General features: G+C 43.8%; 1 protein-coding gene across 1 annotated transcript in view; it reads right to left on the bottom strand.

The window, feature by feature from the left end:
* The window catches only part of slc24a3 (solute carrier family 24 member 3), a 113,394-nt gene extending 108,826 nt beyond the window's left edge, over nt 1–4,568 (bottom strand). The window contains exon 1 of the mRNA XM_084153396.1: nt 4,129–4,568. Within this exon, the coding sequence (XP_084009522.1) occupies nt 4,129–4,321 (193 nt within the window). The 5' untranslated portion in view covers nt 4,322–4,568. The remainder of the gene's footprint in view (nt 1–4,128) is intronic.
* Nucleotides 4,569–16,274: the final 11,706 nt, after the last annotated feature.

The raw sequence follows: 16,274 nt of genomic DNA, 5'->3' as shown, positions 1-16,274 counted from the left end.
AAAATAGACCAAATTATTAGGGTGAGGCACATGGGCTACTAACAGTTTACTACACAACATACACTTAGTATTACTTTCTTAGCTACAGTATACACTACCGGTCAAAAGTTTCAGAACACCTACTCATTCAAGGGTTTTTCTTTATTTTTTACTATTTTCTACATTGTAGAATAATAGTGAAGACATCAAAACTATGAAATAATACATATGGAATCATGTAGTAAACAAAAAAGTGTTAAACAAATCCAAATATATTTTATATTTGAGATTCTTCAAATAGCCACCCTTTGCCTTGATGACAGCTTTGCACACTCTTGACATTCTTTCAACCAGCTTCATGAGGTAGTCACCTCGAATGCATTTCAAGTAACAGGTGTGCCTTTTTAAAAGTTAATTTGTGGAATGTCTTTCCTTCTTAATGCGTTTGAGCTAATCAATTGTGTTGTGACAAGGTAGGGGGGGTATACAGAAGATAGCCCTATTTGGTAAAATACCAAGTCCATATTATGGCAAGAACAGCTCAAATAAGCAAAGAGAAACGACAGTCCATCATTACTTTAAGACATGAAGGTCAGTCAATACAGAACATTTCAAGAACTTTGAATGAAACTGGCTTTCATGAGGACCGCCACAGGAATGGAAGACCCAGAGTTACCTCTGCTGCAGAGGATAAGTTCATTAGAGTTACCAGCCTCAGAAATTGCAGCCCAAATAAATGCTTCACAAAGTTCAAGTAACAGACACATCTCAACATCAACTGTTCAGAGGAGAGTGTGTGAATCAGGCCTTCATGGTCGGATTGCTGCAAAGAAACCACTACTAAAGGACACCAATAAGAAGAGACTTGCTTGGGCCAAGAAACATGAGCAATGGACATTAGTCCGGTGGAAATTTGTCCTTTGGTCTGGAGTCCAAATTTGAGATTTTTGGTTCCAACCGCCGTGTCTTTGTAAGACGCGGTGTGGGTGAACGGATGATCTCTGCATGTGTATTTCCCACCGTAAAGCATGGAGGAGGAGGTGTTATGGTGTGGGGGTGCTTTGCTGGTGACAGTGTCTGTGGTTTATTTAGAATACCACAGCATTATGCAGCAATATGCCATCCCATCTGGTTTGGGCTTTTTGGGACTATCATTTGTTTTTCAACAGGACAATGACCCAACACACCTCCAGGCTGTGTAAGGGCTATTTCACCAAAAAGGAGAGTGATGGAGTGCTGCATCAGATGACCTGGCCTCCACAATCCCCTGACCTCAACCAAATTGAGATGGTTTGGGATGAGTCGGACCGCAGAGTGAAGGAAAAGCAGCCAACAAGTGCTCATCATATGTGGGAACTCCTTCAAGACTGTTGAAAAAGCATTCCAGGTGAAGCTGGTTGAGAGAATGCCAAGAGTGTGCAAAGCTGTCATCAAGGCAAAGGGTGGCTATTTGAAGAATCTCAAATAGAAAATATATCTTGATTTGTTTAACCTCTACGGGATCGGTGTCCCGTATACGGGACAGTTGAGCTAACGTGCGCTAATGTGATTAGCATGACTGTTGTAAGTAATAGTAAACTTTCCAGGACATTGATATGTCTTAAATGGGCAGAAAGCTTAAATTCCTGTTAATCTAACTGCACTGTCCAATTTACAGTAGCTATTACAGTGCAAAAATACCATGCTATTGTTTGAGGAGAGTGCACAACAATAAAAAATGTATCACGACAACTGGTTTGATACATTCACCTCTGAAGGTAAATAATGTACTTACATTCAGTAATCTCGCTCTAATTTGTCATTCTAAGGGGCCCAGAGATAAAATGTAGCATAGTTTTGCTTGATAAAATCAATTTTTATATTCAAATGTAGGAACTGGGTTCTACAGTTTGAACCCCTGCTGTCTCTGGCTCCACACCCACCCCGCCCGGCCATCTAGATGTGTGAAAGTTAGTGTATAAGCTAATGTTCCATCATGTATGACGTTCCTGGGAGTGTGTAAACGTACATTTTGTATTACCATATCATTTTTGTATGTTCTCTATAGTTATGTACTTGAAAATGAATCAATTGACCAATTCGGCACATTTGGGCAGACTTGAAACAAAATTGTCCAGTATTGCAATGCTTCACTGGATCAATCTGAAACTTTGCACACACACTGCTGCCATCTAGTGGCCAAAATCTAAATTGTGCCTAAACTGCAATATTATATTGTGGGCTTTCTCTTGCTTTTCAAAGATGATGGAACTAAAACAAAATAGAAAACACATGTTTTTTTGTTTGTATTATCTTTTACAGATCTAATGTGTTATATTCTCCTACATTAATTTCACATTTCCACAAACTTCAAAGTGTTTCCTTTCAAATGGTGTCAATAATATGCATATGCTTGCTTCAGGTCCTGAGCTAAAGCCAGTTAGATTTGGGTCCTTAAGAGGTTAACACTTTTTTGGTTACTACATGATTCCATATGTGTTATTTCATACTTTTGATGTCTTCACTATTATTCTACAATGTAGAAAATAGTAACAAATAAAGAAAAAACTTGGATGAGTAGGTGTCCTAAAACTTTTGACCGGTAGTGTACATATCTCCCTGGTATATTACATAATTTATGCAGCAGCATACAATACATTTTTGGACTCACCTGAACAGGAAGGTGGCGCGGCGGTCCTTCGTGGGCAAATTTTGTCATCAAACTTTGTCATCAAAGTCTGGCATACTCTGGATTTATGGTGCTTTCAAGACAACTGGGAACTCAGAAAAAAACAAGGTTGAATCATGATGATGTCAGTGATCTTCAGGTAGAAGCTCTAGAAAGAGGCCCAAGTTCCGGATTTACAATTCCGAGTTGGATGTTCAAAACATATTTTCCCAGTCGGAGCTCGTTTTTTCAGAGTTCCCAGTGTCTTGAACTCACTGAAGGCAGATTTTGCAGTTCCAAGTTAACAGTTGTTTTGAGCGCGGCACAAATCATGCTTCATTGACAGCATGGCCAATGTTGAATGTTTATCATTTTAAGCTTGGAAAATAGACCCTTAATCCCAGACTTGGGACCACACAGCCACTCCACTGAATAGCATGCTAGTCATTGCTTTGCAATGCTTGCAGTTAGCGACTGATTCCTTCCAAACCACTCATTGTTGGATTTGCAATTTCCAACTTGTTGTGTAATGTTTATGTCCAATGGCCGATGAGCACCGATACATTTTATCTATAATTTCTCTCATTATTTCTCTTCATATTACAAGGATTAAAAAGGATTTGCCAGTTGATTGTCGACTTGATTCATGATGATGACTGCTAGCTAAGATTTGGAAAGTATGATGTTGACATGATCAATCCAATCAAAGCTACTCTAGATATAACGTGATTTGACATCATTTTATCTGTGGCCAATGACCTTGAGCCATATTGGATGGGCACTTCTAATGTAACTCTATGGCAGCACCCAAGGGGCTTGAATTTTCGAGCTCTACCCTTAGACTTGGCGGTGACGTTGTGTCCTCATGAGTGACAGAACACTGAGCCAATCATGGTGTAACTAGAGAACATTACAAACAGCTACGCTACGTATTTTCTGCTAGCTGCCCCACCACCACAGAAAGCACTGAGCTAGGCTGAAACACCTGCATTTTGGAGCTGTCTTACTCAAGAAAGCAAAAAAGCGGCTTCATTAACTCAATTTATTTATTATTTTTTATTATTGTTTGCAAACTGATATGTGACACGTATTAATGCCAAAATAACATGCAAAACAGGCAAGCCCCAAAAATGTTTTTATTTTTAGCTAAAAATGTGGGGCTCAAAACAGGCCCACCTGCCCTGAATGACGGGTCGCCACTGGTAACCATACCAAATGTAACATTTCAGTGTACCTGATGTACGTTTCCTATGTTAGGTCTAGTATATGAGACCAGGCTGCACACTCAGACGATGAAGTGCAAACTCACTGGGAGGAAATGCATGCACTCAGAAACATCATAGCCTACTAAAACTGATATTATTGAACAAAGTTCTAGCATCGCTGCCGATATGTCCATTCTTAGGAGCCTCACACAATAGTTAAACTCAATATAAACACTCTCCCAAACGATTGCAAATAGGCAACTGTTCAACAAGACATTCTGGCAACAAGCATCTCACCTGCTTTCTCGGCCATACACGAGAGCCCCGTTACTAGCACGAGCAGCACCCCAATGAAGCACATCTGCACACAGAGCAACTCCTTTCGCTTTTTCCGCCGAGATTTGGTCTTCTGCTGGTTCAGCATCACTTGAAGCGGCCTACACCGCACCCGGACGGTCCCGGGCATCATGCCAAAAGCTATCCCATCCATGGAGAAGTTTTCACGGTGACAAGGCTTCTTGGAACCCGGAAAGAGAACGTGGAGGAAAGCCGGGAGAAAGAGGGGTTCGGAAAGTTAGACAACGTAAGAGGTGGGCTGTCGACGGGTGAAAGACAATGTTGGTATGCTATCTTGCGTCGGTTGCGATGTTGTCTTCTATATTACTTCGGACCGAAGTGTTGTTGTGAGTCGTGGCTTTTGCGAGAGGACGGAGCACTCCATGGATGCGTCAGTTTGGTGCCAGTTCTCGCAGGACACTGTCTGCAGCAAGGCTGGGGATGTTGAAGAGAGAGCTCGGAAAGGAAAGGAAAGGAGGGGGGAGGAGAGTGTGTGTGTGTGTGAGAGAGAGAGAGAGAGACACACACACACAGAGAGAGAGAGTGTGAGAGAGAGAGAGAGACCATTGTAAATACAACCAATATTTTTTTTATTTGCCCTTTTGTACTTTAACTATTTGCACATCGCTACAACACTGTATATAGACATAATATAACATTTGAAATGTCTTTATTCTTTTGGAACTTGTGTGAGTGTAATATTTACTATTCACTTTCTATTATTTATTTCACTTTTGTTTATCCATTTCACTTGCTTTGGTAATGTAAACATATGTTTCCCATGCCAATAAAGCCCCTTGAATTGAATTGAATTGAGAGAAAGAGAGAGAGAGCGAGAGATTATAAAGCTATAGCCAACAGAAATTGCCCTTGGACAATGCAGTGAGAGGGGGAGAAAGGACTGAGCGAGAGAGATGGGCGACTGGGCACCAATTATTTTATTTTTTTACAAGGTTTACATTTTTTATGATTTCATGTTGTATTCAGGATAGTTGACAATTCAATCAAATGTAAATCAACACTAGACGTTGAACTGACGTCTGTGCCCAGTGGGATACATTTTTGAAGCAGCAGGCGTTATTTGGAACAAAAAATACACGCTCATCGTTGCCCTCTCCTGGATGAAGTAGGATTATATTCCATAGTTTCTTTCAGCTAGCCTATTGCAGTAGATCCGTTTGGCAATGGACGGCTATTTGGACATTATACATCCTTTGCATGAGAATGGCAGGCACCCATAAGTGCACACACACACACACACACACACACACACACACACACACACACACACACACACACACACACTGTGGGTGAATGTCAATCTAAACACTCAATCGAACACTGCACCACTCTCCTCTCTTTTCCTTCATTATCTCATTATCTCATAATCACTAGTTGACCTCTTCTAACCTGGTGAGTCCCAGCATACACCCACACCACTCTGCCTTTGATGCATTCCACTCATCAGCAGGTTCATGTCCAGTATCAGCCTCCATACAGTCTGTAGTATAAAGGAGTCAGCCTCAGGTTGACCCCCTGTTGTTCAGTCTATGTTGGGCAGTGATACTTGATAATGTCATTAATGAAATACATTTATCTCCACATTTGTATGGCGCCTAGATACACATTGACCTATCCAAATATAACATAGCACACCACTTCAAGAGATAGTTAACCCAAATGTTATAATTGCATTACCTTGTAGTTATGGAGGAAGAGAGACAATGATAAGCATTGAATAATTCACAGCCACCACTAGCAGAACGCATTGGAATGAGATAGAGACCCAGGTTTCAGGTTGTCTAGTGCTGATTTATGTGGGAGATTGTTGTCGTATGATGAACAGGAAGTAGTCAGGGACAAGCATGAGAGGGACAGTGACACATTTAGCTATCATGCACTGCTTCATGCCACATTTACCAATTTACAAAGAAACCTCACTAGCACTTCCCAGTAATGGTTAAACTTCTGTCACTTGGATATTGGTCCCTATAGGCAATATCCTGTGTGCTACTAGTCCCTGCGTCACTCATCAGTGATATGTCTCAGCTATTGATGAAGTGAACCTCTCTCATTGATTCTGTGGGGCTTTAGATCAGCATAGGTTGCAGTGAAGCATATAGAGGTGTGCATGTCTCTCTCGCGCTCTGTGTGTGTGTGTGTGTGTGTGTGTGTGTGTGTGTGTGTGTGTGTGTGTGTGTGTGAGAGAGAGTGTGTGTATATATGTATGTAGGTGTATGTGTGTGTGTGTGTGTGTGTGTGTGTGTGTGTGTGTTTTGTGCATCTATCTCTCACACCAGAGTACAGTGAGGGAAGGAACGAGAGTCTATGGCATTAACAATACATTGAATTGTTGAATATTTACCATAACACCTGCTCTAAAAATAAAGACTAGTCTGCTACTGGTAAAAAACTGTGATGTTGCATATTCATTGTTTATTCACATAACAGACAGTGTGGAGCTATACAATGAAAAGGATGTACCATGTACAGTATTAGAGTGGAGCAGCAACCCAGAGCCCCTGAACACATTGCATGCACATCCAAACACTCCCTTATTCACTCACTCACTCACTCTCTCTCCACACACACACACACACACACACACACACATTAGGGTCGCGATACTACAATGCCTGATTTTCCTTGGCAAAAAGGAAAACACAAAGCAGACTTAACATTTGGTCCTTTAAGAAACCTACAGTATGTAAAATATTGAGTTATATAGCTTGGAAAATAATCATGTGATTCTGGGTGACAACATAAGGCTGTTTGTTTCCAACATTAGGACTGTTTTCCTCAGGAAATGCAATCTGCTTCATGTTTCGTTTCCTTGCCATGATACCTCGGAGTATCGCAATACTGGTATCGTGACAACCCTAATGCACACACTGTAGAAAGACAGGATAGCATGTGTGTATGTGTGTGTGTGTGTAGAGAGTGTGAGTGAGTGAATAAGGGAGTGTTTGGATGTGCATGAGATGTGTTCAGGGGCTCTGGGTTGTTGCTCTACTCTAATACTGTACATGGCACATCCTTTTCATTGTATCGCTCCGTACTGTCTGTTATGTGAATAAACAATGAATATGCAGTATCACAGTGTCACAGTGTTTGACCCCACACACCTGGTTACTCAGACACTTTGCTAAGCATAGTCCAGCCCTGTAGCATGATGTTTTGAGGCAGGCCCACAATCCCCTCTGTCCGTCTGTTCCTAATGGAGACATGAGAACGTGTGACCCTGACACTGTAGTCTAATATTAGGCAGGGTAATAACTTTCTCTCTCTGTCCTTCACGCCTCTCAACAGTTTCATTAGAAGACAGCCTGCAGCAGTGCCTGTTGCTTGGTTTGCTTCCCAAACATCTTACCTGCTGTGACCCATCTAAAACCATGTACGGGTGTCTGTGTGTGTGTGTGCATGCGTGCGTGCGTGTGTGTGTGCGCGTGTGTGCGTTTGAAGACACCTGATTTGATTAATGTAAGAGAGAGAGAATGGCTTGACGTGCTAATATTGATTGTCTCCAACTACAGAAGCAGTATTGACAATTACCTCTACAGTATGTTTCTCATACATGTTCATTAATTTAACCCTTGTTACAAGATGCTGTGGTCTCGATTTGTATGTTCTAAAACAGACCCATATACAATTAAGAACCCTTGTTCTTTTCATGACATAGACTGACCAGGTGAATCCAGGTGAAAGCTATGATCTCTTGTTGATGTCACTTATTAAATCCATTTCAATCAGTGTAGATGAAGGGGAGGAGACAGGTTAAAGAAGGATTTTTAAACCTTGAGACAATTCAGACATTCAGGATTGTGTATGTGTGCCATTCAGAGGGTGACTGGGCGAGACAAAACATATAAGTGCCTTTAAACGGTGTATGGTAGTACAGTGAGCGAAAAAAGTATTTGATCCCCTGCTGATTTTGTACGTTTGCCCACTGACAAAGAAATTATCAGACTATAATTTTAATTGTAGGTTTACTTGAACAGCGAGAGACAGAATAACAACAAAAAAATCCAGAAAAACGCATGTCAAAATGTTATACATTGATTTGCATTTTAATGAGGGAAATAAGTATTTGACCCCACTGCAAAACATGACTTAGTACTTGGTGGCAAAACCATTGTTGGCAATCACAGAGGTCAGACGTTTCTTGTAGTTGGCCACCAGGTTTGCACACATCTCAGGAGGGATTTTGTCCCACTCCTCTTTGCAGATCTTCTCCAAGTCATTAAGGCTTCGAGGCTGACGTTTGACAACTCGAACCTTCAGCTCCCTCCACATATTTTCTATGGGATTAAGGTCTGGAGACTGGCTAGGCCACTCCAGGACCTTAATGTGCTTCTTCTTGAGCCACTCCTTTGTTGCCTTGGCCGTGTGTTTTGGTTCATTGTCATGCTGGAATACCCATCCACAACCCATTTTCAATGCCCTGGCTGAGGGATGGAGGTTCTCACCCAAGATTTGACGGTACATGGCCCCGTCCATCATCCCTTTGATGCGGTGAAGTTGTCCTGTCCCCTTAGCAGAAAAACACCCCCAAAGCATAATGTTTCCACCTCCATGTTTGATGGGGTGGATGGTGTTCTTGGGTTAATAGGCAGCATTCCTCCTCCTCCAAACACGGCGAGTTGAGTTGATGCCAAAGAGCTCGATTTTGGTCTCATCTGACCACAACACTTTCACCCAGTTCTCCTCTGAATCATTCAGATGTTCATTGGCAAACTTCAGACGGGCCTGTATATGTGCTTTCTTGAGCAGGGGGACCTTGTGGGCGCAGTCCTTCACGGCGTAGTGTGTTCCCAATTGTTTTCTTGGTGACTATGGTCCCAGCTGCCTTGAGATTATTGACAAGATCCTCCCGTGTAGTTCTGGGTTGATTCCTCACCGTTCTCATGTTCATTGCAACTCCATGAGGTGAGATCTTGCAGGGAGATTGACAGTTATTTTGTGTTTCTTCCATTTCCGAATAATCGCACCAACTGTTGTCACCTTCTCACCAAGCTGCTTGGCGATGGTCTTGTAGCCCATTCCAGCCTTGTGTAGGTCTACAATCTTGTCCCTGACATCCTTGGAGAGCTCTTTGGTCTTGGCCATGGTGGAGAGTTTGGAATCTGATTGATTGATTGCTTCTGTGGACAGGTGTCTTTTATACAGGTAACAAGCTGAGATTAGGAGCACTCCCTTTAAGAGTGTGCTCCTAATCTCAGCTCGTTACCTGTATAAAAGACACCTGGGAGCCAGAAATCTTTCTGATTGAGAGGGGGTCAAATACTTACAGTGGGGAAAAAAAGTATTTAGTCAGCCACCAATTGTGCAAGTTCTCCCACTTAAAAAGATGAGAGAGGCCTGTAATTATTTTTCCAGAAAAAAATCCTCCTTCCATATGACATTCTCCCAATCCTCTTCTGGATCATCCAAATGCACTCTAGCAAACTTCAGACGGGCCTGGACATGTACTGGCTTAAGCAGGGGGACACGTCTGGCACTGCAGAATTTGAGTCCCTGGCGGCGTAGTGTGTTACTGATGGTAGGCTTTGTTACTTTGGTCCCAGCTCTCTGCAGGTCATTCACTAGGTCCCCCCGTGTGGTTCTGGGATTTTTGCTCACCGTTCTTGTGATCATTTTGACCCCACGGGGTGAGATCTTGCGTGGAGCCCCAGATCGAGGGAGATTATCAGTGGTCTTGTATGTCTTCCATTTCCTAATAATTGCTCCCACAGTTGATTTCTTCAAACCAAGCTGCTTACCTATTGCAGATTCAGTCTTCCCAGCCTGGTGCAGGTCTACAATTTTGTTTCTGGTGTCCTTTGACAGCTCTTTGGTCTTGGCCATAGTGGAGTTTGGAGTGTGACTGTTTGAGGTTGTGGACAAATCTTTTATACTGATAACAAGTTCAAACAGGTGCCATTAATACAGGTAACGAGTGGAGGACAGAGGAGCCTCTTAAAGAAGAAGTTACAGGTCTGTGAGAGCCAGAAATCTTGCTTGTTTGTAGGTGACCAAATACTTATTTTCCACCATAATTTGCAAATAAATTCATTAAAAATCCTACAATGTGATTTTCTGGATTTTCTTTCTCATTTTGTCTGTCATAGTTGACGTGTTCCTATGATGAAAATTACAGGCCTCTCTCATCTTTTTAAGTGGGAGAACTTGCACAATTGGTGGCTGACTAAATACTTTTTCCCCCCACTGTATTTCCCTCATTAAAATGCAAATCAATTTATAACATTTTTGACATGCGTTTTTCTGGATTTTTGTTTTGTTATTCTGTCTCTCACTGTTCAAATAAACCTATCATTAAAATTATAGACTGATAATTTCTTTGTCAGTGGGCAAACGTACAAAATCAGCAGGGGATCAAATACTTTTTTCCCTCACTGTAGGTGCCAGGCGCAGCCTACACACTTCTGTGCATTGTTCTTCTACAATTGAGAATCAACTATCAGAAACAGAAAGGGCAGGCAGCTTTGTACGTCATACATATAATTCTGTGTATTAAATGGGTCTATGGTAAAGCCATGAAATGACATCTGTGCTCTCCATGTCCAAATGACATTGCCACCTCAGGGATTAAATTAATAAGAGGCGTATAATGACTTGATACCCATGTCATACAGGACCGGATTAACGAACTGGCACGCAGGGCACGACCTCCCCGACCTCCAGGGAGGTCGGTGGGCCCCCAGATAACATATGATAGAATTGCAGAAAATGTAAAACTGCAACATTTTCTCTCAGCTTCATGGCAAAATGTGTAGAATATCAGGTAATTTGCTTTAAAACTGCAACATTTTCTCTTAGTATCATGACAAAATGTGTTGAAATGCAGGAAGTTAGCTGATTTCCCCCAAAATGTGGTTGCCCAGCCCTTGTGTCATATAGTGTAAGCGAAAGACTGTGCTCGCTATCCTTTGCCTCCCCTAAATACCAATGTCTCCTGCTTTATCAGGACAGTCAGAGAAGTAACTGGAGTAACTGGAGTGACTAGCTAGCTTCTTGCTTCAGAAGGTCGAACGGTCGGCGTGAGTGTGTTATGAAGTTGGGGATGCGGGTTCGAATGCACATACACATTTTGGCAGGTGTCCCTGAAAGAGAACAGGCTGTAAAATTGCGTCTTCAACAACAGTGGTGCTCATTGGGTGACTAATCCTGTTGAGCTATAGTGGATTATGGTAGAATGTTTTTACAGGTTCCTGCTATTATTCACATGCGCACACACACACACACACACACACACACACACACACACACACACACACACACACACACACACACACACACACACACACACACACTCCTGTCATCACCCAAAAGCCACTACCTGTTCCCTTCTAGGACTGGGTGTTCTCTCTTCTGTCTTGGTCAGAGAACATCCCCTTCTGTAGAGAACAGAATGCAGCCTCAGCCATACTGCACTCTAATAAAGACTTCTCCACAACTTACCCAAACACACATGCATGCACACACAAACACACACACACAGAGCATGTCCATCTGACCAACAAGATCTCATAGTTTCCCTTCGAAAATCGACGTATTATGGATAAACGTCTATATTTTATGCATTAATTCCGTGTGGTTACAGGGTTAAAACAGAAACAACTCAAAGGGTTACGTTTAGGTATTAATTCCGAGTGGTTAAGGTTAGGGCTATGGTTTGGGGAAGGCTTAAAACATAATAATTGAAAACAACGTGCTGTTTCCATCAACTACCATCAAGTATTCTCACAGTATTGTGAACTGCGGTGGCGCAGTGGTCCAAGCAGCATACTCTGGCTCCGAGCATCAGATGTTTGCACCCAGTGCTGGTCAATCGTTTAAATTTTTTTGTGAGCGCAGAGGAAGGCATATATCGAAATTCTCAGGACCTTTTCAAACCTCCGAAATCGGCGTCTTTTTTTTGAGTGATCAGGCTGCATCTGACACCAAACAGGTTAGGCTGAGAGCACAAAGACAACAAAGATCTTACACAGTATCACTCAATGCCTCTGTCTAACATTTGTTCCAGACACATATAGTTTATCCTAATCAATCCAAAGTGTATGATATTGCCCCTTTCTTTTCTGTGAATATCACTGAGACAGTGAGTGAGAATAGTAATGTGTGTGTGTGTGTGTGTGTGTGTATCAGTCTGTCCTACTAATCAATAACCCTGGTCACTGTGTCCCCGTCTCTCCTGCTCCTGGTCACTGTGTCCCCGTCTCTCCTGCTCCTGGTCACTGTGTCCCCGTCTCTCCTGCTCCTGGTCACTGTGTCCCCGTCTCTCCTGCTCCGTTGCTACACTCAAGCTAGGCTTTACCAATGGGGATTTCCAAAATGCTACCTCTTCTCTCTTGTCTTTTTAAAGTGGAACTGACAGCGTTTTAACTACTTTGCAGATATGAAACAAACAATCAATTATAATATCAGTAAAAAATATCACATTCCCAGTTTATGCTACAAAACCAACTTTATAAGAGGTTTTAAAAATAGGTTATATTTGACTCAAAATTCCATGATGTACAGTTCAATGTATGATCAATTTAACTCACCAATACATTTCTTGGTTGTCCACATTTTTTTCAGGTTGTAAATCACAGCTGGTCTGGTACATTGTTTGCTGCCTCCACCCATTCGGGATGCACTGTTTCAGTTTAAATATTTTGGACAAAAACGGACTAATGTAACTAAGGCTGGGAATGTCAATACAATCAAACTAGCAAGGACAATGATCACAAGTCAGTCATAACATGGCTAATAGGGTAGCATATCTATTTATGTAGCTATTTATTTAGCAAGCTAAAAACATGGAGCCTAACGTTAGCTAGCTAGCTGCTGGGAGGATGTCATGTCATTGGAGGAGTGGGTGAGTGACCGACTTATTCCCCTCATATCATTTTTTCGGTGGCTACAGCTAGAGCTGCAGGTGTCATTTGGTGCAGGAGTCCCGGGGTATTTACATATTTGCAGAAATCCATTCAGGTGTATTTTGTATCTTTTGGCGAATGCATTCTAATAATCTAAAGTTGCACTGTTGCTACTGCCTGTAAAACAGTCAGTCTAGTTCAAAGTGAATGATGGCAGGCCTGTGGCAAAATGATTATTTACATAAAGGCCTACTGTAAAGCTCTGATTGGCTATGGCGCACCGGTCTGCGTAGACTCAGGTCCTGGAAGAAACAGATGTTTTTGTAAGGTTTTATTTACTGCAGTGTCTATTAATTGTCCAAACGCATGGCCGCTTTCCCACTCTATATTGCTATAGAATTTTCACAAATGCCTTACTATACGTCATTCCCAAACATTCTATGAATTTATGAAAATGTGAAAATTACCAAGTGTTCGCTTCTCAGAATTAAAAAAAAAGTTGTCATATTCTTCCTGGGGGTGTACAGTGGGGAAAAAAAGTATTTAGTCAGCCACCAATTGTGCATGTTCTCCCACTTAAAAAGATGAGAGAGGCCTGTAATTTTCATCATAGGTACACGTCAACTATGACAGACAAAATGAGATTTTTTTTCTCCAGAAAATCACATTGTAGGATTTTTTATGAATTTATTTGCAAATTATGGTGGAAAATAAGTATTTGGTCAATAACAAAAGTTTCTCAATACTTTGTTATATACCCTTTGTTGGCAATGACACAGGTCAAACGTTTTCTGTAAGTCTTCACAAGGTTTTCACACACTGTTGCTGGTATTTTGGCCCATTCCTCCATGCAGATCTCCTCTAGAGCAGTGATGTTTTGGGGCTGTCGCTGGGCAACACAGACTTTCAACTCCCTCCAAAGATTTTCTATGGGGATGAGATCTGGAGACTGGCTAGGTGTCAGTGATGTGCTGATGTGGATGCGGTGGTTGAGTCAATCGCAGGACACAGAGGATCAGTCAAGGCGACTTTACTATACTCGTAAATAGACACAAAAGAAACGGCCTCAAACACAGGAGGCGAACAAAATACGCGCAGTGCGTAAAACACTATACAAAGACAAGGCACCGAACCTACAACACACGACATGTAGAACAATAACACACAACTACAAAACATAACACAGGGAAACTTATAGGTGACATAATCATGACAGAATACGAAACAGGTGCACTAAACTAGACATGACAAAACAAACATCGAAAACATCAAACGGTGGCAGCTAGTAATCCGGGGACGACGAACGCCGAAGCCTGCCCGAACAAGGAGGAGGAGCAGACTCGGCGGTATTCGTGACAGTACCCCCCCCTTGACACGCGGCTCCAGCCGTGCGCCGACCCCGACCTCGGGGACGGCCAGGAGGACGCGGAGCAGGGCGCGTGGGATGATTACGGTGGAACTCCGTCAGGAGGGAGGGATCTAAAATGTCCCTCCTAGGCACCCAGCACCGTTCCTCCGGACCGTACCCCTCCCACTCCACAAGATATTTTAGACCCCCCATCCGACGTCTCGAATCCACGATGGACCGGACTGAGTACGCCGGAGCCCCCTCGATGTCCAGTGGGGGCGGAGGAGTCTCTCTTATCTCACTGTCCTGGAGTGGGCCAGCTACCACCGGCCTGAGGAGAGACACATGGAACGAGGGGTTAATGTGATAATCATTAGGCAGTTGTAACTTGTAGCATACCTCGTTCAATCTCCTCAGGACTTTAAATGGCCCCACAAACTGCCGACCCAGCTTCCGGCAGGGCAGGCGAAGGGGCAGGTTTCGAGTCGAGAGCCAGACTCGATCTCCAGGTGCGTACACTGGACCCTCACTGCGGTGGAGATCAGCGCTCGCCTTCTGTCTACGGATAGCCCGCTGCAGATGGACGTGTGCAGCGTTCCACGTCTCCTCCGAGCGCCGAAACCACTCATCCACCGCAGGAGCCTTGATCTGGCTCTGAGGCGCTGATACCCTAACACACACTGGAAAGGGGTCAGGTTAGTAGAGGAGTGGCGAAGAGAGTTCTGGGCAATCTCTGCCCAAGGGATATACCCCGACCACTCCTCCTGCCGGTCCTGGCAATACGATCTCAGAAACCTACCCACATCCTGGTTCACTCTCTCCACCTGCCCATTACTCTCAGGGTGAAAACCCAAGGTAAGGCTAACCGAGACCCCCAAACGTTCCATGAACGCCCTCCAGACTCTAGAGGTGAATTGGGGACCTCGATCGGACACTATATCCTCGGGAACCCCGTAGTGCCGGAAGACGTGGGTAAACAAAGCCTCAGCGGTCTGTAGGGCAGTAGGGAGACCCGGCATTGGGATGAGACGACAGGCCTTAGAGAACCGATCCACAACGACCAGAATAGTGGTGTTCCCCTGGGAGGGGGGTAGGTCAGTGACAAAGTCTACCGAGAGGTGAGACCACGGCCGTTGTGGAACGGGCAGGGGCTGTAACTTCCCCCTGGGCAGGTGTCTAGGTGCCTTACACTGAGCGCACACTGAGCAGGAGGAGACATAAACCCTCACGTCCCTAGCCAATGTTGGCCACCAGTACTTCACACTAAGACAGTGCACTGTCCGGCCAATACCTGGATGTCCAGAGGAGGGTGACGTGTGAGCCCAATATATGAGACGATCACGGATCTCGAACGGCACGTACGTCCGCCCCACTGGACACTCCGGAGGAGTAGGGTCGGTGCGTAACGCCCGCTCGATTTCCGCATCGATCTCCCACACCACCGGTGCCATCAGACAAGACTCTGGCAGTATGGGAGTGGGCTCAATGGACCTCTCCTCTGTGTCATACCGCCGGGACAGGGCGTCTGCCTTACCGTTCTGGGACCCTGGGATGTAAGTAAGCTTAAAAACAAACCGGGTCAGAAACATGTTCCACCTAGCCTGACGAGGGTTCAGTCTCCTAGCTGCCCGGATGTACTCCAGGTTACGATGGTCAGTCAGAATGAGAAAAGGGTGTTGAGCCCCCTCAAGCCAATGCCTCCACACCTTTAGGGCCTGAACTACTGCTAGCAGCTCCCTGTCCCCTATGTCATAATTTCGTTCCGCCGGGCTGAGCTTTTTAGAATAAAAAGCGCAGGGCCGGAGTTTAGGAGGCGTGCCTGAGCGTTGAGACAATACTGCCCCAATACCGGCCTCTGACGCGTCCACCTCCACTTGGAACGCTAAAGCGGGGTCCGG

Source organism: Coregonus lavaretus, assembly GCF_964263955.1.
Source record: "Coregonus lavaretus genome assembly, chromosome: 36".
NCBI lineage: Eukaryota > Metazoa > Chordata > Actinopteri > Salmoniformes > Salmonidae > Coregonus > Coregonus lavaretus.
Note: the sequence above shows the minus strand (reverse complement) of the source record. Positions and strands in the feature narration are given on the sequence as shown.